General features: G+C 41.7%; 1 protein-coding gene across 6 annotated transcripts in view; it reads left to right on the top strand.

Annotated features, from left to right (window-relative positions):
* NHSL1 (NHS like 1) overlaps positions 1 to 24,549 on the top strand; it is a 160,259-nt gene that overhangs the window by 127,998 nt on the left and 7,712 nt on the right. For 4 of the 6 annotated variants that reach the window (XM_005210988.5, XM_024996597.2, XM_059889688.1 and 1 more), the window contains exons 4-6: positions 9,057 to 9,249; positions 13,378 to 13,509; positions 21,136 to 24,273. In XM_005210988.5, the coding sequence (XP_005211045.1) occupies positions 9,057 to 9,249; positions 13,378 to 13,509; positions 21,136 to 24,273 (3,463 nt within the window). The other 2 variants (XM_005210990.5, XM_024996598.2) reach the window with 2 other exon arrangements.

The raw sequence follows: 24,549 nt of genomic DNA, 5'->3' as shown, positions 1-24,549 counted from the left end.
AAAACATGATTCTAGATACAATTATTTTATTATTGGGTCTCTCTGGGTAAGTAATTCCAGGACACAGTGGAAACCCAGAGGAGTTTTTGCTGGTTCCATGTGTTCGCTGCTCTGCGATCTGTGGCACTTTGTTGCTCTGTCCTATTTAAGCAGGGTGAGAAGATTGTGGTCTGTCATTTCAGGCCTTTATGCATTCAAGTAGTGAGGGCGTCTCTCAACTTGCTCCGGTTTGTGTTGTTCCATGCATCCCATTACACTGGAATGAGACTCTATTCATATCTGCCTTCCCTTCTAGATCAGGGCGGAGATGGGAGGCCACACAGCATCCTCATCATATTGATTTCGATATTCCCAGCATGGAGCCAAGCATTTGGCACATGGAAAAGCTCAGGAGCCAGAAGCTGGGCTGGTGTTACCTGTGTGTCTGCTTAATTCTTACTGCAACCATGTAAGGCAGCTTGTACCCAGGTCACAGATGTGTCTTGGAGGAATCACAGTACTTGCTTAAGATCAGAAAGCTTTAAAATCCTGAAACAGAGTTCTCCCTCTCTTTACAAAGAGCATTATGAGGTATAATTTATATAAAATAAACTACACACCTTTAAATTACACAATTTAATATGTTTTGGCATACTTATACATACGTGAGACCATCCCCACAGTCAAGATAGTGAACACACCCTTCACCCCTAAAAGTGAACTAGGATTGAAACCCAGATCTGTGACTCCAGACCCTGTTTTCCCTCAACAATGGGTAGTGGAATTGAGCCTTAGCTGTATCTCTCACCGGCTAACCACTCTCTTGGTTAGGGGAGTTTTGACTTGTTGAGATAATAGGATGAACATCTTTTTCAACCCATCATCCATCAGTAAAAGAGTGGATAAATAAATGTATTAGAATGGAATGTATGCTTCAGTGAAATGGATTAACCATAGGCTCACTTAACTACATGGATATGGCTTAGAAACATAATGGTAAGTAAATAACACTAAAGAGAATGGCAAAGTATCATTGACATAATGACTGATAAAGAAGGCATCTTATAGACTCAGATATGCATTTATTTGAAGAGAAACTTGGATTTAATACTTCATATAATCCTATGCTTTTATATCTTTGTAAGTATTCCTGTATAATTACATACAAACTAAGCAAGTCTAAATATGTAATTTAGACATATTTATGGGAGAAATATCCATAACCTCAGATATGCAGATGACACCACCCTTATGGCAGAAAGTGAAGAGGAACTCAAAGGCCTCTTGATGAAAGTGAAAGTGGAGAGTGAAAAAGTTGGCTTAAAGCTCAACATTCAGAAAACGAAGATCATGGCATCCGGTTCCACCACTTCATGGGAAATAGATGGGGAAAGAGTGGAAACAGTGTCAGACTTTATTTTTCTGGGCTCCAAAATCACTGCAGATGGTGACTGCAGCCATGAAATTAAAAGACGCTTACTCCTTGGAAGGAAAGTTATGACCAACCTAGATAGCATATTGAAAAGCAGAGACATTACTTTGCCAACAAAGGTTCATCTAGTCAAGGCTATGGTTTTTCCTGTGGTCATGTATGGATGTGAGAGTTGGACTGTGAAGAAGGCTGAGCGCCGAAGAATTGATGCTTTTGAACTGTGGTGTTGGAGAAGACTCTTGAGAGTCCCTTGGACTGCAAGGAGATCCAACCAGTCCGTTCTGAAGGAGATCAGCCCTGGGATTTCTTTGGAAGGAATGATGCTAAAGCTGAAACTCCAGTACTTTGGCCACCTCATGCAAAGAGTTGACTCATTGGAAAAGTCTCTGATGCTGGGAGGGATTGGGGGCAGGAGGAGAAGGGGACGACAGAGGATGAGATGGCTGGATGACATCACTGACTCGATGGACTTGAGTCTCAGTGAACTCCGGGAGTTGGTGATGGACAGGGAGGCCTGGCGTGCTGCGATTCATGGGGTCGCAAAGAGTCAGACACGACTGAGCGAGTGATCTGATCTGATCTGATGCACATACATAGCAAAAGTTAAAGGCATAATAAATAATGCAGAATTCAGGAGAGCAGTTACCTCGAGGTAACAGTATGGGGTAGATGCAATTATTCATAATATTTTAAGTCATGAGTTGGGTAATAGGTTCTTAAAAATTCATTGTTGTGTTATATACTTTGTATATATGATTTATTATAATAAAAGGCCATTAAAGGCAAGAAATTACATTATCATTTTGAACATTTATGTTCATTTTATGTGTGATAGTTTAAATCCAAAATGTTTCAATTCAGTACGTAGTAAGAAAGTTTAGAGCCCATGATGAAGGGGCTGAATTTTGGTAATATATTGAATAGGAGAGAAGGAACAATTGAAATTATTTGATAACATGAATATGGAAACCACCTCCTGGCCTTTGTGGAGCTCTGGATGGGCCACAAACTGTTTCTGTGTGTATTCCCCTCAAAACCACTACCCCTGGTTTTTGTTGTCAGGTCCAGAGCCCAGGGGAGGGGGAAGGGGAATAAGGAGAGAAGAGAATGAAGTCAGGATCGCTTGTGTCTGAGTATATTAAAGGTGGAATAAGCATATAGCCAAAAAAGACTGCAAACATTTTGGCACCTTATAAACTATCTAGAATCTTTAAAAAGAAAAGTCCACCCAAGACGGATTTAATTCTGAAGACGAAAACACCATAGACTAAGTAAGTGTCCTGTAAAAAGGACTGGAATGTATGTGGCTTTCCTCTTAAATGGTGCTCTATATAGTTTCATCTGTTCTATATCTATTTTTATGTAATAATTGCTAAATGAATGCTAAGTTTAACTCTGGCTATAATTATGTTTTCTAATTTTTAAAAGCTTAGCAGATAAAAAAAAAAAAGCCTGGGCAAATGTGTTTTTTAGTTAAGCCCACTTTTTGATAACTTGGCAGTCTGCCAAAGAGACCATGTTTCAGGCCTCACCATCCATCTGGTGGGAACTTGTCTGATTTCCAGACAGGACCTCAAAGTTCTAAAATGCAGGACTTAACAGTATTCAAAATTCACAAAACAACTCCTGGTATGGCAGGTGATCTCCCTTTGTAAATTAAGCAATTTGACACAAGAAATCATGGTTTCTTACATTTCATTTGTGACTCTCCATTCCTTCCAGATAGATATTAATGAACATTATTGAGCAATTAAACTGCATTTATAAATCAAGCTGCATTTAAGTTCTGAAAGCAAGTCCACTTTAAACTCGATATTAAAAAAAGTAAAATAAAATTCACCCTGTACTAAGGGATCCCTTAACATGAAGCATGGCGATGCTATTTAAATTAGTCTGTTCTTAACACAGGGAGCTTGAGTTGCTCAAAACATACAGCTGGTAAATGACAGAGCCAGTGTGCTGATACTTACAGTGTTCCATTCATTATACCACACTGCTGACTTTACTATAGATTCTTTTTTTTTTTAAGATCTTTTTCTTATTCAGAGATATAAATGGATAGTTTTATTTTTAGATTAGAAAACACATAGTAATTTATTGCAAATATTATCAAGTTGTTATTTTACACTGTTTAGCAGCAGAGCTTTGAGGCCAGCTGTAGGTTCTAATCTGTTGCCCACTTGTCAACTTTCCTCAAGTAAAGTTGCTTTACTCCATTTCTGTATTTACAAAACGAGGCTAATGCTATGAAGATTAAATGAGGTGCCAATTTCTATAAAGCCTCTAACCCAGGGCAAGGTATTGAGACATCAGTCACTAAATGGTGACTCCTTTTTAGCTAAAATTGTGAAATTGCACTCTATGTAATTCTGCTTTAAGGCCTCCTGAAACTTACATTTTCAAGGGAGAGACAAACAAGATAAATAGCTAAAATATATGTATACTGGTGATATGTACTAAAGGGAAAAAAGAAAGAAGAGCAGGGAGATATAAAATATTAGGGAGGAGTTGAAATTTTAGGCAGGTTAGCAGGTAAGACCTCAACAAGAAGGGGACTCTTGACTAAGCCCCTGAAGAATAAGAAGGTGCTATCCATGAGGATGTCTAAAGGAAGAGCATTTCAGATGGTGGGAACATCATGTGCAAAGACCCTGAGGCAGGAGCGTGCTTGGTTTGTACAAGGAACTGGATGGAAGATGGTGTGGCTAGAGTAGGATAAAGAAGGGATAGGATTGTAGGAATTGAGGTCAGAGATAGCAATGGGCCAGTTCACAGGTCATGTAGGGTCTTGTAGGTTCTAGTAAGATTGCACAGGAGCAGCATGATCTGACATGTTTTGAAAGGATCCCTCAGGCTTCTGTGGAATAGAACTATTCCACAGGAATAGACTATTAAAGCAGGGATGGGAAGAAGGGGAGGGTGGCTAACAAGATCAGAGTTAAGAGGCTAAGGTAATAATCCATGGCATTCCAGTATCCATCTTAATGGAGTAATTGTGATGTGTTCTGCCGGTGAGATGGATGAGGTTTTTCCTGTGCCCCTCTGTATTTATAAATATTGAGAGCAATGGGAGTCAGATCATTCTGAAAGGTGCGCCATCCTGGCTTCTTATTTTTCTTTAGTAGATTGTGGCACTGTGCAACAGTCGCATTTGCATATAACTTTATCTGTGCCCTGCTTGTCTGGGAAATTTTCTCACAAAGGAAGGGAGTACTTTATAAACTAGATTATCTTTGTCAGTTGTTATACTGCAGCAATCCCTAGTGATCATCCCCTGGCAACGAGGCTGAACTGAAGATCTGTTTCATTGTGAGAGTTATCAAATCTGACAGTCTCAGTCAACTGAAAGAAAAGTAGGTTACCAGGGCTGATGAGTCCCACTGAGCAGAATACAGACCATAAAACAGTGCTTCACCATCTCCCCAGGCAGACGTCTCATGGAAGAGGGAACCCTCTCGGTAGGGCGTTGCCATGCTATTTATTTTCCATCAAGCTGAAGTTTGCCTATTAAGATTTGCTCCTCATGGCCTTTAAAGTCTATGCTATCTATGCTATATTTCAAGGTTGCCTGAAAAATTATTTCTGTGTATGTATATATCAGAAAGAGTAACATAATTTACTAAATTGAGATTCAACTTCAGATATGTGACACTTAATGTGAACTTTACACAAACTGTCATGAAATTCTCAAAATTAATTTTAATTTGTGTGTGTGTTGTGTACCTGCAGTGTGAGGGTAGATAATAAGTATTGTATATCAAGCCTATTTTGAGTGTCACAACTGCATAAAGGGTAGACATAATTGATTTACATTGGTATGACTTTGTTGTTCAGTTGCTCAGTTATGTCCGACCCTTTGAGACCCCATGGACTGCAGCACGCCAGGCTTCCCTATCCTTCACTCTCTCCTCAAGGTTGCTTGAACTCATGTCCATTGCGTCAGTGATGCCATCTAACCATCTCATTTTCTGTTGTCCCTTTCTCCTCCTGCCTTCAATCTTTCCCAGTATCAGGGTCTTTTCCAGTGAGCTGGCGCTTTGGATCAGGTGACCAAAGTATTGGAGTTTCAGCTTCAGCACCAGTCCTTCCAATGAATATTCAGGATTAATTTCCTTTAGGATTGACTGATTTGATCTCCATGACTTAATTTAATTCTTTCAAACATTCCTTTGGTTGAAGGTTGTCATTTCCTCCTCCAGGGGATCTTCCCAACCCAGGAATCGAACCCATGTGTCCTCTGTCTCCTGTATTAGCAGGCGAATTCTTTACCACTGAGCCATGTGGGAAGCCTTAATTACCTTTCAAGGATCTGTAGTAGATGTGATCATTGTAACCAGTGTTGGATCAAACATGAATTGATAAAATGCAATTTAGTATCATAATAAGATGTCAGTAACATGCTCAATAAATTGAGTATATTTATTTGTCAGTTTTAATTACAAACATTTCACATTTTCCTTAGGTGGCAAAGAAAGTAGGTTTTCATTTTATATGTATTATGTACTGATAATGTAAAATCTCATATATTGAGATGTCTATTCATATATATATACATATATTTATTTCCACAATGCCTTTTTCATAGCTATCATGTCATTAGGTTCACAAGTATCCTTAGTGGGATATGGTAGAGAGTACAGCCCTATTTTACAGCAAAGGAAACTTCAATGTTTAGGAACAACTTCAGGATCCCTTGACTGAAAAATATAAAGCAAATAGACTCAGGTCTTTGGATTCTTAGCTTAGGACTCTATCCCCGTACCGCACTATTTTCATAGCTCTAGAGTAGTCTTTCGGAGAAGGCAATGGCACCCCACTCCAGTACTCTTGCCTGGAAAATCCCATGGATGGAGGAGCCTGGTGGGCCACAGTCCATGGGGTTGTGAAGAGTCGGACACGACTGAGCGACTTCACTTTCACTTTTCACTTTCATGCATTGGAGAAGGAAATGACAACCCACTCCAGTGTTCTTGCCTGGAGAATCCCAGGGACGGGGGAGCCTGGTTGGCTGCCGTCTGTGGGGTCGCACAGAGTCGGACACGATTGAAGCAACTTAGCAGCAGCAGCAGCAGCAGCAGCAGAGTAGTCTTTTTCAGATATGTGGAGTGCTATTAGTTGTAGAATAAACACAGATTTTTTTCAGGAAGGCTAATTCAATAGCAGTAAACAGAGCAGTGTTCTTCTGTTCAGGATATCTAACTAATGTATTTCTATAGATGTCTTACTAATGTCCTCTTAGAAACTTACATTAGATCCAGAAAGGTATCAAGACATGCTTTTGAAAGATAGATAAATATTCACAAATACTGTGTTAAATGACAGAAGTAAGTCACAAAAGAGAATATACAATATGATTTCCCTTAGAGAAAATCCAAAAACAGGCAAATGAAGCTGAATGTTAGAAGTCAGGATAGCAATTGCCCCTTTGGGGAGTGTGGTTGAGAGTATTGAATTGACTTGGCTGCTAGTTTTACAGGTATTCCCTTGGGAATGTTTACTTATTCATTCATTCATTCATTTTTAAGTAAAATTTGTCTTAATGCCTTAGGTGGTAGTTTAAATGCTTTCAACTTGAAGAGCAGTTCTTAGGCGTTTATTATGATTATAAACTGCCATTTCTCAACAAAAGTCAATTACCCTTTTTTGTTGTTGTTCCTGAGTCTGTGGTAGGCTTCCCGGGTGGCCCTAGTGGTAAAGAACCCGCCTTCCGATGCAGGAGACATAAGAGAAGCAGGTTTGGTCCCTGGGTTGAGGAGATCCCCTGGAGGAGGGCATGACAACCCATTCCAGTATTCTTGCCTGAAAAAATCCCCATGGACAGATGAGCCTGGCAGGCTACAGCCCCTAGGGTCACAGAGTCAGACACGACTGAAGCAACTTAGCACGCATGAGCCTGTGGCAATTTTTTTCAGTTCTTGGCGTTTGTCACAGAACTAGCTGCTGGAGCCACGGTGAAGTTCATCATGAAATGCTTGCCAAAACAACTTTCTTGCTTACACTTTTTAAGATGTGAGGAAAGAAAGATATTGAAAAGGGTTCCCCAGTTAGGATATTCAGTTCAGTTCAGTCGTTCAATCGTGTCCGACTCTTTGCGACCCCATGAATCGCAGCACGCCAGGCCTCCCTGTCCATCACCAACTCCCGGAGTTCACTCAAACTCATGTCCATTGAGTCGGTGATGTCATCCAGCCATCTCATCCTCTGTCGTCCCTTCTCCTCCTGCCCCCAATCCCTCCCCAAATCAGGATCTTTTCCAATGAGTCAACTCTTCGCATGAGGTGGCCAAAGTATTGGAGTTTCAGCTTCAGCATCAGTCCTTCCAATGAACACCCAGGACTGATCTCCTTTAGAATGGACTGGTTGGATCTCCTTGCAGTCCAAGGGACTCTCAAGAGTCTTCTCCAACACCACAGTTCAAAAGCATCAATTCTTCAGTGCTCAGCTTTCTTCACAGTCCAACTCTCACATCCATACATGACCACTGGAAAAACCATACCCTTGACTAGACGGACCTTTGTTGGCAAAGTAATATCTCTGCTTTTCAATATACTGTCTAAGTTGGTCATAACTTTCCTTCCAAGGAGCAAGCGTCTTTTAATTTCATGGCTGCAGTCACCATCTGCAGTGATTTTGGAGCCCCCAAAAATAAAGTCTGACACTGTTTCCACTGTTTCCCCATCTATTTCCCATGAAGTAATGGGACCAGATTCCATGATCTGCATTTTCTGAATGTTGAGCTTTAAGCCAACTTTTTCACCCTCCTCTTTCACTTTCATCAACAGGCTCTTTAGTTCCTCTTCACTTTCTGCCATAAGGGTGGTGTCATCTGCATATCTGAGGTTATTGATATTTCTCCCAATAATCTTAATTCCAGGTTGTGCTTCTTCCAGCCCAGGGTTTCTCATGATGTACTCTGCGTATAAGTTAAATAAGCAGGGTGACAGTATACAGCCTTGTATATTGTATATTGTACTCCTTTTCCTATTTGGAACCAGTCTGTTGTTTCATGTCCAGTCTTAGGATGTTAATGTGTATCAAAACAGACACTGCTAGAAATTTCCTCATGGGGCTATGATAGGCTCCAAGCAGAGCTTCAGTCAGCTTTTGATAATTTAACAATTTCACAGTTGATTTTTCTTTTTCTATGTAAATGATTTCCAAAGAGCATGGATAGTTGAACAACAATAGCTCTATCATTTTCAAACTTGAGATCAGAGCCTAAAGGAATTGAGATTGAAGCTAGAAATTACTTGGAGCAAAAAGAAATTTTAATAAAAATAGAGACTGATGGCCAAACCCATGATGTTTCTCTGAGCTTCTAATGTTAAACTAAATCCATAAGCTTTCTGATCACAGTAAATATAGAAAGAAACAGGAAGAACTTAAAAAATTTTGTGGGTCAGCAAAACCTTTTTCCAGTCCTCATGGCTTAGAGACTAAGGCCTTAGCAAATCATGTATATTATGAGTTACATGCAAGATGATGAGCGGTTCCCTTGTGAACCATTGCTTCTTGTTCCGAAATGTGACCAATTTTTTTTTTCTTTTGGCTTGCTTCAAATCAGTTTAATTTTTTTTTAATGTATTTTTAAATGTTTCTGCCAGCAATTACACACTATGGCTTCATCTCAATTTTTCCCCTGCAGTGTTCTGTCTCTTCATCAGAAGAGGAAAGACTTACTTCCACCAGGAGACCTAAGACGCCAACGTCAAGTGACTGCTCTGACCTTCATACTCAAACCAACTGGACCAAGTCACTTCCCTTGCCAACACCGGAAGAGAAGATGCGGCAGCAAGCCCAAACAGTCCAGGCTGACGTGGTTCCTATTAACATAACTGGTATGCTTTGCTCTGTGGACAGGTTGCAAATATTCTGGAAGAATGACTATGGCTCTTTGTTTGGTATATGCTCTTAGCATGTCATTCATACAACAGAGGTAGATAGCTGTGGTCTGACTTCCTGCTCTTTGTTGAATGAAGGGAATACTAAAATGTATATGTGTGTGCATGTCAAATATCTATTCCTTTTAGATTTGTAGACTGTATCACCAAAGGTTGATGTCAGAGAATTCAGTGGTCCAGCCATTCAGCTAAAGGGTGGCATTTTTACACACAATTCAATTCTTTTAATTGAATTGCCTTTTTAAAATATTTTGGCTATATGGAAATATCTTCTAAATGTGATCTTGAGTGAGAAAAAATTAGGTTTACTTTCTAAAAGGCTGTTTTAACTCATTTATAAAAGTGAAAAAGAACACATTTAATATTTCTGAATGATTTTCTTACCTTCTTGTTTTCTCAAGTAGAAAAAGGGGGAAATTACTTGAAATAAAAATATGAAATATACATTTAAAAAAATCTAACAGGATAGTAAAATTATATCTTCATTTCCATAATTTGAATTCTATAATCATCAAATAAAAATCCATTCCTTCTAAATATAAAAAATTTAGAACATGTTAGACTGGCATATGAATATTAATTGCCAAATGTGAAATTCAAGTTCTTGCAGAATATTATATTCAGGTTTTAATCATCTGTGATAATTAAGGTGACAAGGTATGTAAAGCTCAAAGACAGTATTTCACAAACATAGAGAACTGTTAATAAGTTTCAAAATTTTCCTCCCCTGTCACTTCCATATCCTGCAGAGAAGATAGATCATTGATCTGGGGAGAGTACAAAATGCAAAATAGACATGTTAAGAGTTGGTAGCTTCAGACATTAGACTGTGTTCAAGAGAAAACATTACCAGTAGTCATACTGATAATCAGCTCATACAAAATCTGGCTTATAAGGCCAGAACCTAAAAAAATCAGGTGATCAATAAGGATAAGTTTTCATAAAAAATTAGGATGAAAACTCATCATACCTTTGCTATGTTTCTGAGGCTACTGCTCTCGACTATTGTTAGAAAGTTTTTTTCCCTGGCATTGGTGATAGTTATTGATGAATTTTTTTAAACCTTACAAGATGTTTAAAAATTACATTTAAAACTCTGTTTTGAATTCCAGAGAAATTTAATTAGTACATGAATTATTTTAAATTCCATGGACATTTTCCCACATTTACTGTACTTAAGCCTTGCAGGAATAGCATGGCCTTTTATTCCATTCTCTTTGCAAATAGCATTGATTTTTCTAAGTATGATTCACATTCACCAAATCATACTTTTAAAAGTATTTTTATATATAGTTGTATTTCAGAACAAAGTGTAATGTTTATATGGCTGTGTATTTTCTGTGAGAAAATGCATTACATTATTTGATTGATTAAAAGCCTCAGAATTAATATTGTAAGATTGTGCTATGAAATGTAACAATCCTTAATGGAATTCAGATAAAATGCATTATCGTGAAATTAGGAAATTTAAAGCAGAATAGATTTTCAGGAATAAAGAATAATTTACAGTGAAATACATTGGCACAACAGCAGACAGTGTCAGCCTCTGAACTTTATTCTCTCCTGTCTGATGAGTAAGTGGATATGAATTACATAAAGTTTAAAAGGAGGCCTTGAAAATGCCACACAGGAGAGGTGAATGACAATAAAGAAATGAGCAATACAAGTTAGGACAAAATGCAGTTTACTTTTGAGTGATTAACATTTTCAGAAATGTAGAAGGCAGATGCCTAATGACATATTTATTGATCCATTTTCTGGATCTGTGTGTTTACTATACACACATACATTTCATAAAGAAGTAGTTTTTCTGATATTCTGGTATAAAGAAGCATTAAATTTGTTTACTTTTAGTGGTTGAATTGACATAGATTATACAACTCCTGGCTCTTTAAATGATACATTTCCAAAGCACTAGAAGATAAAATGTAGCTTCCTGTAGGGCGTTGTCACTGCTCATTTATTTGGGTGAACATTGACCTTCTATTTGGTTTTCAGTACAGTTCAGCAGAGGAAAGAATGCCAATAAATATATTGTTTCAAATGCAGAGAGATGCTTGCCAGGCAGAGAGGAAGAAGACATTAGTACAATGAGCTACTGGCTTGAAAATTGATTTTCTCCCTTTAGTCACAGGCCTGTGTCCTGTGGGGGAACTCATCCTGTTCTAAGAGTTGAAGAGAAGAAAAATGTTTAAAATAAAATGTGCATATGAGTATGTTGCTTAATCTGCCATGTGGGATAGCAGCTCTTACACCTGAAAGATAAATAGAGTGAGTAAACATGCTGAAGCAGTTCTTACAAACTGCCTTTGGACTGATGTTTGAGCTAGCTAAATTGATTTCTAAGTAGTAACCCTGACGGACTACTGCCATTTTTCAATGAAAAGAAATAATTAAATCCCTCTCAATTCAGTAGACATTTACTGAATAACTACTTTGTGTCAGGCATCGAGCTGAATGCCACAGGCAATCCCAGGGTGCATGATCGTGTCCCCACCCTTCAGAAATGTTTAGCCCAGTAGAGGAGACAGTCCTTTTAGGTCACGATGAAGGCTGGAGTCCTTTTAGGTCACAATGAAGGATGGAGCGTTTGGCACCAGTGGTGGTATATGTCTTAGACGTTCATCCTCGCAGTTTGTTTTTTCATTTCCTTGGAGCTTGGGTGGTTCATCTTTGTTTTTTTGTGTAGGAAGCAAACCTGGAGACTAAATGCAACTGTCTGTTAATATTTTGTCCATTCTTAATGATTTGAGCCAAGAACATGTTTTTCCTCTGCCACAGAAAACAAATGAACCAGTGAAGTCCTGACTGGCCTCTTATAGGCCGTATTTGCTATTGTACGTAGTAATGCATTTATCACAGTGATGGTGCCTTCTGGTGTTTCAGGGTTTTCTCTAAATCATTTCTGTTTTTTCTCCGTTAGGAACAAAGTTGAGAGCATTTTCAAATTTACAAGCCTTCATCTAAGTTTGTTGCTTTGTAGGTGAAATGTGTTTTGACCATTCCGATCTTTTATTCTCTATTTTGATTAGAACCATATTGGTTCTGTTCACAATGTATTCCTATTAAAATAGAAGATACATTGTTCACAGCATACCCACTTTTGAATGTGCGTCGGTGTTGTTAAAAAGAGTGAATAATTTTTAAACTTTTCTTATAATATGGAAGTATATATTTTGTATGTGTACATATGTATTTTTTAAATCTCTTTTTGAGGAGAAGAACTATTTAATAAGGTCAATGCTATAAAACTTCTCTTCAAATGTCAAGTAATTTAAAGCAGACCAAACAGTAGTTGATATGTTACTATTTTAGGCTATTCCATGGTGTGATAATCACACAACTTACACACTAGAAAGAAAAAACTTTGATGTGGCATTCTGGGTTTGATTTCAACATACCTGTAATGAATTTAGATCAACTTTTGAAAAGTGATTAAGAAACAGCGAGAAGCAGTTTAGCTTTAACAAACCGCAGAGCTACTGGGTCTCATTGTGATAAAAGTACTTTATCATTATAAGGCTTTTTCATTATCATTGTGTCTCACACCGTAGCAATTACCAGTCTATTCAAATTAAGAGCCTCCTTGACTGAAGAAAAGTCGTCACCTAGGAATTCCTGATTAAGTTATTTGTTTCATCACATCAGACAAGACAATACTTTGGTCTCTGGTGAGGACCAGATGAAGCAAATAAATTCATCTCCAGCTGATGTGAAGCGTGATTTTGGTGACCGAAGACTTTTGTGAAATACTTCCAAAATAACCCATTTTTTAAATAACACAAAATCACTCTTCCGAAGTGTTATTCACCAGTTTGCATTTGCAAATGAGCTCAAGGTGCTTTCTTTGAATGGACATACACCCGGAAATTGGAAAACAGCCTTATGATGCTAATGTGCTTTCCTCCCTTTTTTGCCCTTCAGCATCCATTCATCATTGTATGACTGGCTAACATCATTATTAATACCTTCTTATCATTTTACAACAAGCTTCTGGAAGAAAGTGCATGGTGTCGGCTTGCTTGAAAATAACATTGCTTTGCTTGTTCTACTACTCTGCATTAGGGGAGAATTTCGATCGCCAGGCCAGCCTTCGGCGGTCTCTAATTTACACAGACACTCTGGTAAGACGACCGAAGAAAGTCAAAAGGAGAAAGACTATTACAGGAGTCCCTGACAGCATACAGAAGGAGCTAGGTATGGCTCATCAGAACTGTATTCTGTTGCCCATCATTGCTACTCACCATTACTACCCTAACCTTATCAGTGGTCTTTGTGAAATCAATACATTCTGATAGCCTTTTGGTACCCCAAAGGGTCAGCTTCTTTCCTGAACGAGGCACTGGGTACAAATCTTAACATCCCATGCAGGTGATTTGTTGAATTTTGATGACAAGGTAAGAAGAGGAGCTATATGAAAACTATTGACTGGGATGATAGAAATTAAACAGTTATGTCATCATCTCTGTGTACCTTCAACAGTGGGCATGCCCACGGTAAAATTCACTTTCAATTTAGAGCTTAAGTTTTCATGAAACCAAAAACTTATTCTAGGACTTCAGATTGTGCGTATGGACTTCATTAGTTATACTGACAATATTGGTGGCATTTTTTCATCCAACATCATTAGTAAATACCAGTAAAATTGAAAATAGTCATTTGTGTTGGATAATGCCTTACTGGTACTTCTGGTGAAACAAATTCGTAGCTTTTTGATTTGGTATTTCTCAACATGTGGTTGAAAAACAGAAACCAAAAGTTCCTTTTGACTGGTGCAGAAGATGGTTCACTTCATTATTCACTCACCCATCTTGTTCCTGCTTATCTTTATATATGCTTTGGATAACGTTTTCTTTTCTTTCTGTATACATTGCCTCACCTGTTTTTTCATGGTCCAACAGGAATGTCTGCTGAGGCAGCAGGGACTCCAGTACCAGGCTGCTTCAGTTTGAATCCTGTCTCTGCCACTTACTTGCTGGGCAGCCTCAAGCTGGTTATTTCACCTCTCTGAGTCTACTTTTTCACTCAAAAAAAGTGTGGTTGCTGATGTTAATAGAACCTAATTCTTAGGGCTGTTTGAGGAGTTAATGAATTTATACAGGCAGAGCACGTGGTACCTGGTATCTGCCTGCCAGTGTAGGAGATGAGCGTTCAACCCCTGAGTCAGGAATATCCCCTGGAGCAGGAAATGGCAACCCATTTCTGTATTCTTGCCTGGAAAACTCCATGGACAGAGGAGCCTGGTGGGCTACAATGTAATGGGGTCGCAAAGAGTTGGACACAACTGAGTGTGCACACACACACGCTACTATTAATATATACGTATTAGCTGCTATTGTACTTATTGTACCAACTTAACTCTACCTATCTTGAATCTTGCCTTTTTCTCTTTGGTCAACCTGTGGACTTCTTTGCTTATAATTATTCAACATGCAGAAAACTAAGATCATAGAATCTAGTCCCATCACTTCATGGCAAATAGATGGGGAAACAGTGGAAACAGTGACAAACTTTATTTTGGGGGGCTCCAAAATCACTGCAGATGGTGGCTGCAGCCATGAAATTAAAAGACACTTCCTCCTTGGAAGAAAAGTTATGACCAACCTAGACAGCATATTAAAAAGCAGAGATATTACTTTGCCGACAAAAGTCTGTCAAGTCAAAGCTATGGTTTTCCCATGTAGTCATGTATGCTGCTAAGTCACTTCAGTCATGTCAGACTCTGTGCAACCCCATAGGCGGCAGCCCACCAGGCTCCCCTCTCCCTGGGATTCTCCAGGCAAGAACACTGGAGTGGGTTGCCACTTCCTTCTACAATGCATGAAAGTGAAAAGTGAAAGTGAAGTTGCTCAGTCGTGTCCGACTCTTCGCAAACCCATGGATTGCAGCCCACCAGGCTCCTCTGCCCATGGCATTTTCCAGGCAAGAGTACTGAAGTGGGTTGCCATTGTCTTCTCCAGTAGTCATGTATGGATGTGACAATTGGATCATAAAGAAAGCTGAGCACCCAAGAGTTGATGCTTTTAAACTGTACTGTTTGAGAAGATTCTTGAAAGTCTCTTGGACTGCAAGGAAATCCAACCAGTCCATACTAAAGAAGATCAGTCCTGAATATTCATTGGAAGGACTGATGCTAAAACTGAAATTCCAATACTTTGTCACCTGATGCAAAGAACTGACTCATTGAAAAGACCCGGATGCTGGGAAAGATTGAAGACAGGAGGAGAAGGGGACAAAAGAGGATGAGATGGTTAGAATGGCATCACCCACTCAATGGACATGAGTTTGAGTAAACTCCGGGAGTTGATGATGGACAGGGATGCCTGACGTGCTACATTCCATGGGGTCGCAAAGAGTCAGACACAATTGAGCAACTGAACTGAACTGATATTTTTACTTTTATTTTCTATTGAGGGCTATACTCTAAAAACTCCAAATCATTACTTCTGAACTTTCCTATCAATGTTTTAGGCAAAATGAGTTTATCCTAGCAATGGTAGTTTCAGCTTCTGGGTGTCACAGACATCATTCCTATGTGCTTTTTTCCTGACACCCTGGCCCACATACATGCCTTGTATTAGGGAGGGAAGGCTTATTCTTGTTTACCTGGCATTTTCTCTCTTTACTGCCGTCCAGTTCTACAGTATGTGTTCTCTGCCTTCCAGGCTGCAACTACAGAGGGATGAACAGTGATGCTTTTCACCTGACTAGGTGGCTTCAGTGGCCCAGATGACAGTGGGTGCTCATCTTCCCTCATAACACGGGGGTTTTATCATGAACAGAGGCCAGATTGCACCCACAGGATTTACGAAGGCTGCCTCTGGTTCATGCCCTCACATCACCTCCTTTAGTGGCCCAGGCCTCCTGTATCCCATTCTTTTATACCGTTTTTCTTTCTCTTTTAGGTGACAGGCAACTAATTTGAGAAAAAATAATGTGTACTGGTATGTCTAGCAGATATTAATGGGCTAATTCTTACAGTACTCAGGTAACATTTATATTTGACTGCTCTTTTAGGAGATGCCTTAACCTAAAAATGTAACTTTACAGACAGCTCTTTGTAAGATAACAAGGTTGATGTTTCTGGGTAGGCTACATTTTAAGTGACTTTCCAGTCAAAATGAGTAGGTTTTGGATGGCTTTGTGCCCAGAGTATAAGAATAGTTTGGCCCAGATAAAGATAGACATACACGTAAATATTCAATATGAATTGTCTATCTATCTATCTGTCTATCTGATTTCTAGAGCCTCAAAGTTATGAACTTTTAACACTTTTTTTTTTTTTAACTCAGCCAATCAGTATGGAGCCAGTAACTCATTTGCCTCTTTGACCTTACTGGAAGTAGCTGATCAGCTAGGTAAATCATACCTTCTGTAATTTTAATATTTTTAAAACTGGTGATAGAGTCTCTGAGGCCCTCATTCATTTCTCTTTTGCCCATAACAGGAACACCACTAATACTGAAGCAAAAAAAGCTTCCCGCACATCACCTGTGTGGTGAGCGTTGTCACATGAGAAACTTTTGGTGTCATTGCACAGTTGATGACATGACCTGGATCAGGGCTGGAGGTCAGCTGAGACAGCTGTATCTAAGTTAGAGCTGGGTTTTTTTTTAAAACAATTAGACAACCCCTCTAGTTTTATAGATAGGCCAGTTGGAAGGACTCGTGGTAGAGTAAGGGAAAGGAATATTTGAATACAGTGAAGTGAAGTGAAGTGAAAGTTGCTCAGTTGTGTCCGACTCTCTGTGACCCCATGGACTATGCAGTCTATGGAGTTCTCTAGGCTAGAATACTGGAGTGAGTAGTCTTTCCCTTCTCCAGGGGATCTTCCCACATTTAGCAAAAAAAAAAAATGGATTGTACCTTTCCTTTGCTTCATTCATTTGGGCAAGGGTTGACTTTGCCCTTTCTCCTAATATTTTGTACTTATAAGGCCTCTGATTTGAGAGCTTTGTGCTATCTTACTAATTATTATCAAAAGTAGACGCTTCTTAAGAATTAGTCTTCCTTAGATATAAAGCATGGGGAAGAATGACTGAGTCAAATTAGACTTTAAAAGGATATGATTATCTGAAAAAAAGACATTCACTGGAAAAGATACAGCCTGTCCACAAAACACTGCCTAAATTGCTGGGACTTTCACTTTTAAAATCTAACCAGAGGTGCTCCTAGTATTAGAATTAATAGTGCTTAACTGTATGCAGCTTCTACTTAAAAATCTGTGGTGGACTCTTGAGATTGGTCAGCATATAAAGTTTTAAAATCAAGGTATGATAGTTTCTCTTTAAAGCATGTTTATGGTATGTGATTTGTTGCCTTCCATTTAAACAAAAGGACAAAGTGTCTTTTTCTTTACTCTCATCTTAAACATATATGGAATTGTATTTGAGCAACCTGTTATGAGATTCCATCTTTTAGAAACAGATAAGAAGTATCAATAACCTCAGATATGCAGATGACACCACCCTTATGGCAGAAAGTGAAGAGGAACTAAAAAGCCTGTTGATGAAAGTGAAAGTGGAGAGTGGGAAAGTTGGCTTAAAGCTCAACATTCAGAAAACGAAGTTCATGGCATCCGGTCCCACCACTTCATGGGAAATAGATGGGGAAACAGTGGAAACAGTGTCAGACTTTATTTTTTGGTGGTCCAAAATCACTGCAGATGGTGACTGCAGCCATGAAATTAAAAGACGCTTGCTCCTTGGAAGGAAAGTTATGACCAACCTAGATAGCATATTCAAAAGCAGAGACATTACTTTGCCAACAAAGGTCCATCTAGTCAAGGGTATCGTTTTTCCAGTGGTCATGTGTGGATGAGAGAGTTGAACTGTGAAGAAGGCTGAGCGCTGAAGAATTGATGCTTTTGAACTATGGTGTTGGAGAAGATTCTTGAGAGTCCCTTGGACTGCAAGGAGATCCAACCAGTCTATTCTATAAAGCAGATCAGTCCTTGGTGTTCTTTGGAAGGAATGATGCTAAAGCTGAAACTCCAATACTTTGGCCACCTCATGCAAAGAGTTGACTCATTGGAAAAAACTCTGATGCTTGGAGGGATTGGGGGCAGGAGGAGAAGGGGATGATAGAGGATGAGATGGCTGGATGGCATCACCGACTCAATGGATGTGAGTCTGAGTGAACTCTGGGAGTTGGTGATGGACAGGGAGGCCTGACGTGCTGCAATTCATGGAGTTGCAAAGAGTCGGACACAACTGAGCAACTGAACTGGACTGAACTGAACTGTAGATTATTTTGTTCATATATAATTATGTTTGGCTACTGAATAGTCTGTGTTTTCCTGGAACTTATCCCAGTATGTTACTCTCCAAGCAGAAAAGGACTTATTTAAAGGAATCTCCTTCTGAATAATTTTTGTTGGTTGATACCGAGAGCATTACTTTAGGCCTGTCAAGACTTTTTTAAAAATTCATACATTAAGCCTTGAATCTAGCTTGTAGATTTCTATCATTATTTTTATTACATGTGTCTTTTTAAAAGTTGGATAGATCTTATAGTATTATAAGTTAAAAAAATGTGTAATTATTTTAAATAATTTAAGCTTTCATATTTATTTAAATTAAAATCAGGTAAATCTCATCAAGATTTTTAGCAGCAGCTGAGTGGACTATATTTGTAGTTCTATTTTTGTAATTTTTGCTACTTAAGATAGCATTCATCTGTGTCCTGTAATAATGTCACACTTTTTGTACTGTGAAAATATTGAAGTATCTGTTTCAGGAATAGAATTTCAGTGGTCCCTATAATAAATAATATATGGGTTGTTTTGTATATATATTTTAGAGGTCTTTAGAAAAACATTTGATTTAAAAATTGTTTTGAACTGTAAGTGGTGAAGAAATGGCTATAGTCCCATTTTCAGAAGCATAGAATTCACATGCAACATTGTTACCTGAAAGAATCAGGATTTTGTTTATGACCTTTAAACACATTTAAAAATCTACCACTGACCTCATGTAAAAGCTAATACAAATTTGAAAGAAAAAGATCTGAAAATCCATATCAGAATGAAATAAGGTGTGCTGAATGTTTGGATTGAACTGGTGCAAACTGATCCAGTCCTCCAAGTCAACCCTCCACCTTCTAAAAGGACTTCCCAGGTGGTGCTCGTGGGAAAGAAGCCCCTTGCCATTGCAGGAGATGTAAGAGAACTGGGTTCGATCCCTGGGTTGGGAAGATCCCCTGGAAGAGGGCATAGCAGCCCCCTCCAGTATTCTTGCCTGGAGAATCCCATGGAGAGAGGAGCCTGGCAGGCTACAGTCCATAGGGTCATGAAGAGTCGGACATGACTGAAGCGACTTAGCATTGCACACACTCTAAAATACTAGACTGCAAATATTTGCACCTTTTGTTTTTCTTTGCTTAAAGTGGATTTTTCTTCTGTTCCCACCCTTTTGCCCACTTCCCCTTTTCCTGAGGGAGAGCGTCACATGCACACGTGTAGTGCAAGTGTGCAGTATGTGTACTTGGCAGAGGGTGGGTGGGGGGAATAGATTTTCTTTGCCAAAGATACGAGCACAAAAATGATTCTCCATCATCACAGTGAAGGAAATAGCTTTACGCTTCAGAACCTTCATTGCCGGGTGGCTTCTCCTGTGCAGTTGATTCAAGACCACTGCCACCATTTTAGCCTGGTGCTTTGCTGTTTGGATGGGCTATGCTGTCCAAATATGAAGGCTAGTATAAGTGGGGTAAGGAGGGAGATCTTGGGAATTCCATCATCACCAGTGTCCTTACGGTGAACAGTGATGCTTGTGGGCCCTTGTTGGATAATAACAACCTAGAAAGAATTATGGTTTCACTACTATTTTTCAAGATTTAATTGGTCCTAATGATGGCTATGCATGGATTTTTTTTTTTCCCTATACACTTTGAGTAAGTTCTTGGCTTCATGATTTTATTTTAAGCTTCTCTTCTTTCCTAGGTAGCTTGAGATCTTTACCTACGTGTAAGGATTTTTTTCATCCATTTCCCTCCCTCTCTTTACTGTAAACCCTGCCTCGTGCTGCTGTTGCTGCTGCTTCTTCCTCTTCTTCTTCTTTTAAACATACTATTCTTTCTGTTTGGTTGTAAAGCTCCAAGAAATGAATAATCCTAATTGGAGGAAATGTTCACTGGATCGGTTCCTGCTGCTTTTTCCCTCCCCAGAACACAACAGATTGCTATTGAATTTTGAATGTCACTAACCGACAGATGATAATGGCTTAAGATGGATAATGAAATGTTTGAAACACAGATGGGCCTGTAAATCATTTTTTTCTTTTTCTTAGGACTTCCTTCTGACATAAAAATTAATGTAATTAACGCTGTTTTATACCGATATCCCTCCTAAATGATACCTCTGTAGCCCTTTTGTTGAGCTGCCACATTCATCTGTCTTTGAGAAAGACTGTCACTGCTAGATGGATGCTCTGTACAGTCACTGGATGGGTGAGAGTCTTACCTTTACCAAAAAGAGATTATGTAAAAAGGAAACCTTCCAAGGAACCCTCAGCTTTGTTCTTGAAGGGAGTACCTGAGAATTCCATATGCAGCACTTAATTTATAGGAGGCTATGAGGTATATATGAAAAGAAGTATGTGAAATTTATAATACAGGTCTTCATCTGGGGGGGGCCATCAGTAACTACTTAAACTGTCACCTAGGTGCTTATAGGGAAAAAAAAACTAGGCCAAATAGAAAAAAAATTTTTTTTTCTTTTAAGTACAACATCACAGAATCAGAAGAGGGTGAGAGATCAAGGTGATGCACTCAGATATTGATTTTTATTTTTAGGTAATGAGCTTCTTTATGCTTTCTCTCCAGCTTCGGGAGCCACTGGCCAAGATGATGTTGGTGGTCACTCAGCATACACCCCAGACCACTACTCTACACTCGGAAGGCTCGACAGCTATCGATCTATGGGACAGCGCTCAGAAACCAGGGATTCCAGCTGTCAGACTGAGGAAGTGAAGGTCGTACCACCTTCAATGAGAAGAATCAGAGCCCAGAAGGGGCAAGGCATTGCTGCTCAGATGAGTCACTTCTCAGGCTCCTCTGGGAACATGTCAGTGCTGAGTGACTCTGCCGGGGTCGTGTTCCCTTCCCGCCTCAACAGCGATGCTGGTTTTCACAGTCTTCCCCGGTCTGGAGCAAGGGCAAATGTTCAGGCCCTGGAGCCACGGCTGGGCGCCCTGGGCCCTGCGGAAGACCTGGGTGGCGCTTTCCCCTACCAGCAGGGTCACCCACAAGTAGATGAAGACTTTGGGCATCTAGGAGCTGCCCCGAGGATGGGAACACTGTTGAGGCCCAAATCTCAGGAGCTGAGGCACTTCGAGGGTGAAAATGTAACCAGCCCTGCGTGTGTGGTGTCTCCTCACACGAGCTACTCCACCAGCATCATCCCAAATGCCACGCTCTCCTCCTCTTCAGAGATCATTGTGATTCACACTGCTCAGAGCTCAGGGCAGCTGGACAGTAAAATTACCAGCTCATCTTCATACTCAAAGGTCAGATCCAGAGACCACCTCCTCTCCAGGCAGAAAGATGGTCATCATTCGTCCAGTGCAACCACACTGCTGTCCCTCTGTGACTCCGAAGTCTCTCTAAATACACCAGCAAATCGGGAGAATGGGTCCCAGGCCATGGCCTATAACTGTAGAAATAACCTTAGCATCCCAGCCCACCCCCAGGATGTGGACAACAAGAGTGAGTCCAGTTATTCAGGCAGCCGGGGCCAGGGTGGTAGCGTGGAGCCCTGGGAATATGGTGGCTCAGGTAGTGGGCGGGCATCCCCACTGAAGCCACATTTGGCAGCTCCTGGTTACTCCACTCCTGTAAGCAACACGAGCAGCTGCAGTTTGGACCAGACCTCTAACAAGGATGATACCAGGTCTGTGTATTCAGAGGACCACGATGGCTACTCCCCTACTCTGCACCCGGACTCTGGACACAGACCTGGGGATCTGTGCAATAGTAATGATGGCTTTGGGAACCCCAGGCACAGCGTGGTCAATGTTTTTGATGGAAGAGCTCAGAGACACCAAGGGGACCGGTCCAATTGCCAAGACAAATCCCTCGCGCGAAGCATTTCTTTGAAGAAAGCCAAGAAGCCTCCCCTGCCACCCTCTCGGACGGACTCTCTGCGCAGGGTTCCCAAGAAGAACGTCCAGTCGAACGGGCAGGTGCTGAACGAGAGCCTGATCGCCTCTCTCCAGCACTCGCTGCAGCTGAACCTCCCGGGCAAGGGCGGCAGCTCGCCCTCCCAGAGCCCCTGCAGTGATTTCGAAGAACCGTGGCTGCCTCGCTCCCGCAGCCAGAGCACTGTGAGCGCCGGCAGCAGCCTAACCTCCGCCACGGCCCCCAACGTCTACTCCGTGTGCGGGCTCACCCCGGCACAGAGCGACACGAGCAGCGTCAAGTCCGAGTACACAGACCCGTGGGGTTACTACATTGACTACACGGGAGTACAGGAAGATCAGGGGAACGCAGGCAGGGCCGGTCCGGCCGGCAGCGCAGCATCACCTGGAAGTGGGCCGGGCCGCCATCTCCTGGAGGGGTCCCGGGCTGCAGTACCCCCAGTGCCCGGTGGCGCCGTCAAACCAAAGATCACATCACCGGAGAAGTCGCACAGAGTCACTTCTCCATCCAGTGGGTATTCCAGTCAGTCGAACACGCCCACCGCTCTCACCCCTGTGCCTGTGTTCTTAAAATCAATGTCACCAGCCAATGGGAAGGGAAAGCCCAAACCCAAGGTGCCAGAAAGGAAGTCGTCTCTTGTATCTTCAGTATCCGTCTCCTCCTCCTCCACGTCTCTTTCCTCGAATACTTCCACTGAAGGAAGCGGGACGGTGAAGAAGCTGGATTCAGCGCTGGTGTCTCCGCTCGCGGCTGCTCCTCACACCTCTCCTCCAGCCCCTTGTCCCGCTGACAAGTCTCCTTTCCTCCCTCCCCCGCCACCTCTGGCAGATTTCTCCGAGGGCTCACCTCTGCCTCGCTCTCCCCTCTTCCCCCCTCCGCCACCAGAAGTGCTCACTCCCTTCTGTGCCCCCACCGACGCCTGCTTTCCTCCGCCCCCTACAGCACTGAGCGCCCCTTTTCTGGATTCATCTGACTCCCTGCCACCTCCGCCACCTGCCTTAACCCCTTCAGTGCCCCCGCCTGCCCCACCGCTTGACCCCAAATTGATGAAAGATGCCAGGCCTTCTTTCAAGAAACCTGGCCAGCCAGAGCCCTCCCGGGAGGCCTGCAGACAGCCTTCCATCAAGGAGGAGGGCAGCAGACTCCCCATGCCCCTGATCACCACCGAAGCGTTGCAAATGGTGCAGTTGAGGCCGGTGAAGAAGAACTCAGGAACCGAGGTAGCCCCCTTACAGGAACACGCATCTCAGGAAAAACGAACTCCGATTGTTTCCCAGTATCATTTAAAGCCATCTGCTTTCCTGAAATCCCGAAATAGCATACATGAAATGGAGAGTGAAAGCCAGCCTGCCTCCGCGACGAGCTCGCTCCCGACTCCTGCCAAGAGCTCGACTCAGGGTCACCAGGACAGTGCAGCCGAGCATGGCCTCCAGAGCCACAGCCCGGCCGGGGAGGCGGAGGCCGGAGCGGGTGCCACCCCGCCCCTCGGCCCGTCGCCCAGCAGGAAGCCGCCCCCCATTTCCAAGAAGCCCAAACTGTTCCTCGTGGTGTCACCTCCGCAGAGGGATTTCACGGCGGAGCCCGCAGAGAACGTGAGCGTGGCGTCTCCCAGCCCCACGAGCGGAGAGGCACGAGAGAGGGGTGCAGCAGGGGCTGGTTCCGATGACACCGACTCTGGCAGCTCGGTGGTTCTTGTGGGAGGAGCTGCAGGATCCGAGTCCCCGGGCAGAGTGGAAGCCAATGTCCCCATGGTGCCAGCCCCTGCGGAGGAGCCGGGTGCCAGGAACGGTGTGGAGCGCTGCCTGCCTCCGCAGGACCCAGGGCGTGAGTCCGGTTTTCTCTTATTCCCCTGGACCGTTCGCAGCCGAGGCGAGTAGGGCTGGTGCATGCTCAGGTTCTAGCCGGCTGCATATGGGCTCCCTGTGCCGCCTCGCGCTTAGGTTACCAACTTGGCATTTCTATGATTTTTTTTTTTTAAATATCCAGATCTAAGGGTAGAGCTCATAGAAGGGCAGAAAATAGAAGGGGTGGGGTGGTGGGCAGCAGATTGAGTATTAAATAACTGAGTAATCCGCCCCAGAGAGCGGCAAATAAATGTTA

This window comes from Bos taurus, chromosome 9 (genome assembly GCF_002263795.3).
Source record: "Bos taurus isolate L1 Dominette 01449 registration number 42190680 breed Hereford chromosome 9, ARS-UCD2.0, whole genome shotgun sequence".
Classification (NCBI taxonomy): domain Eukaryota; kingdom Metazoa; phylum Chordata; class Mammalia; order Artiodactyla; family Bovidae; genus Bos; species Bos taurus.
Note: the sequence above shows the minus strand (reverse complement) of the source record. Positions and strands in the feature narration are given on the sequence as shown.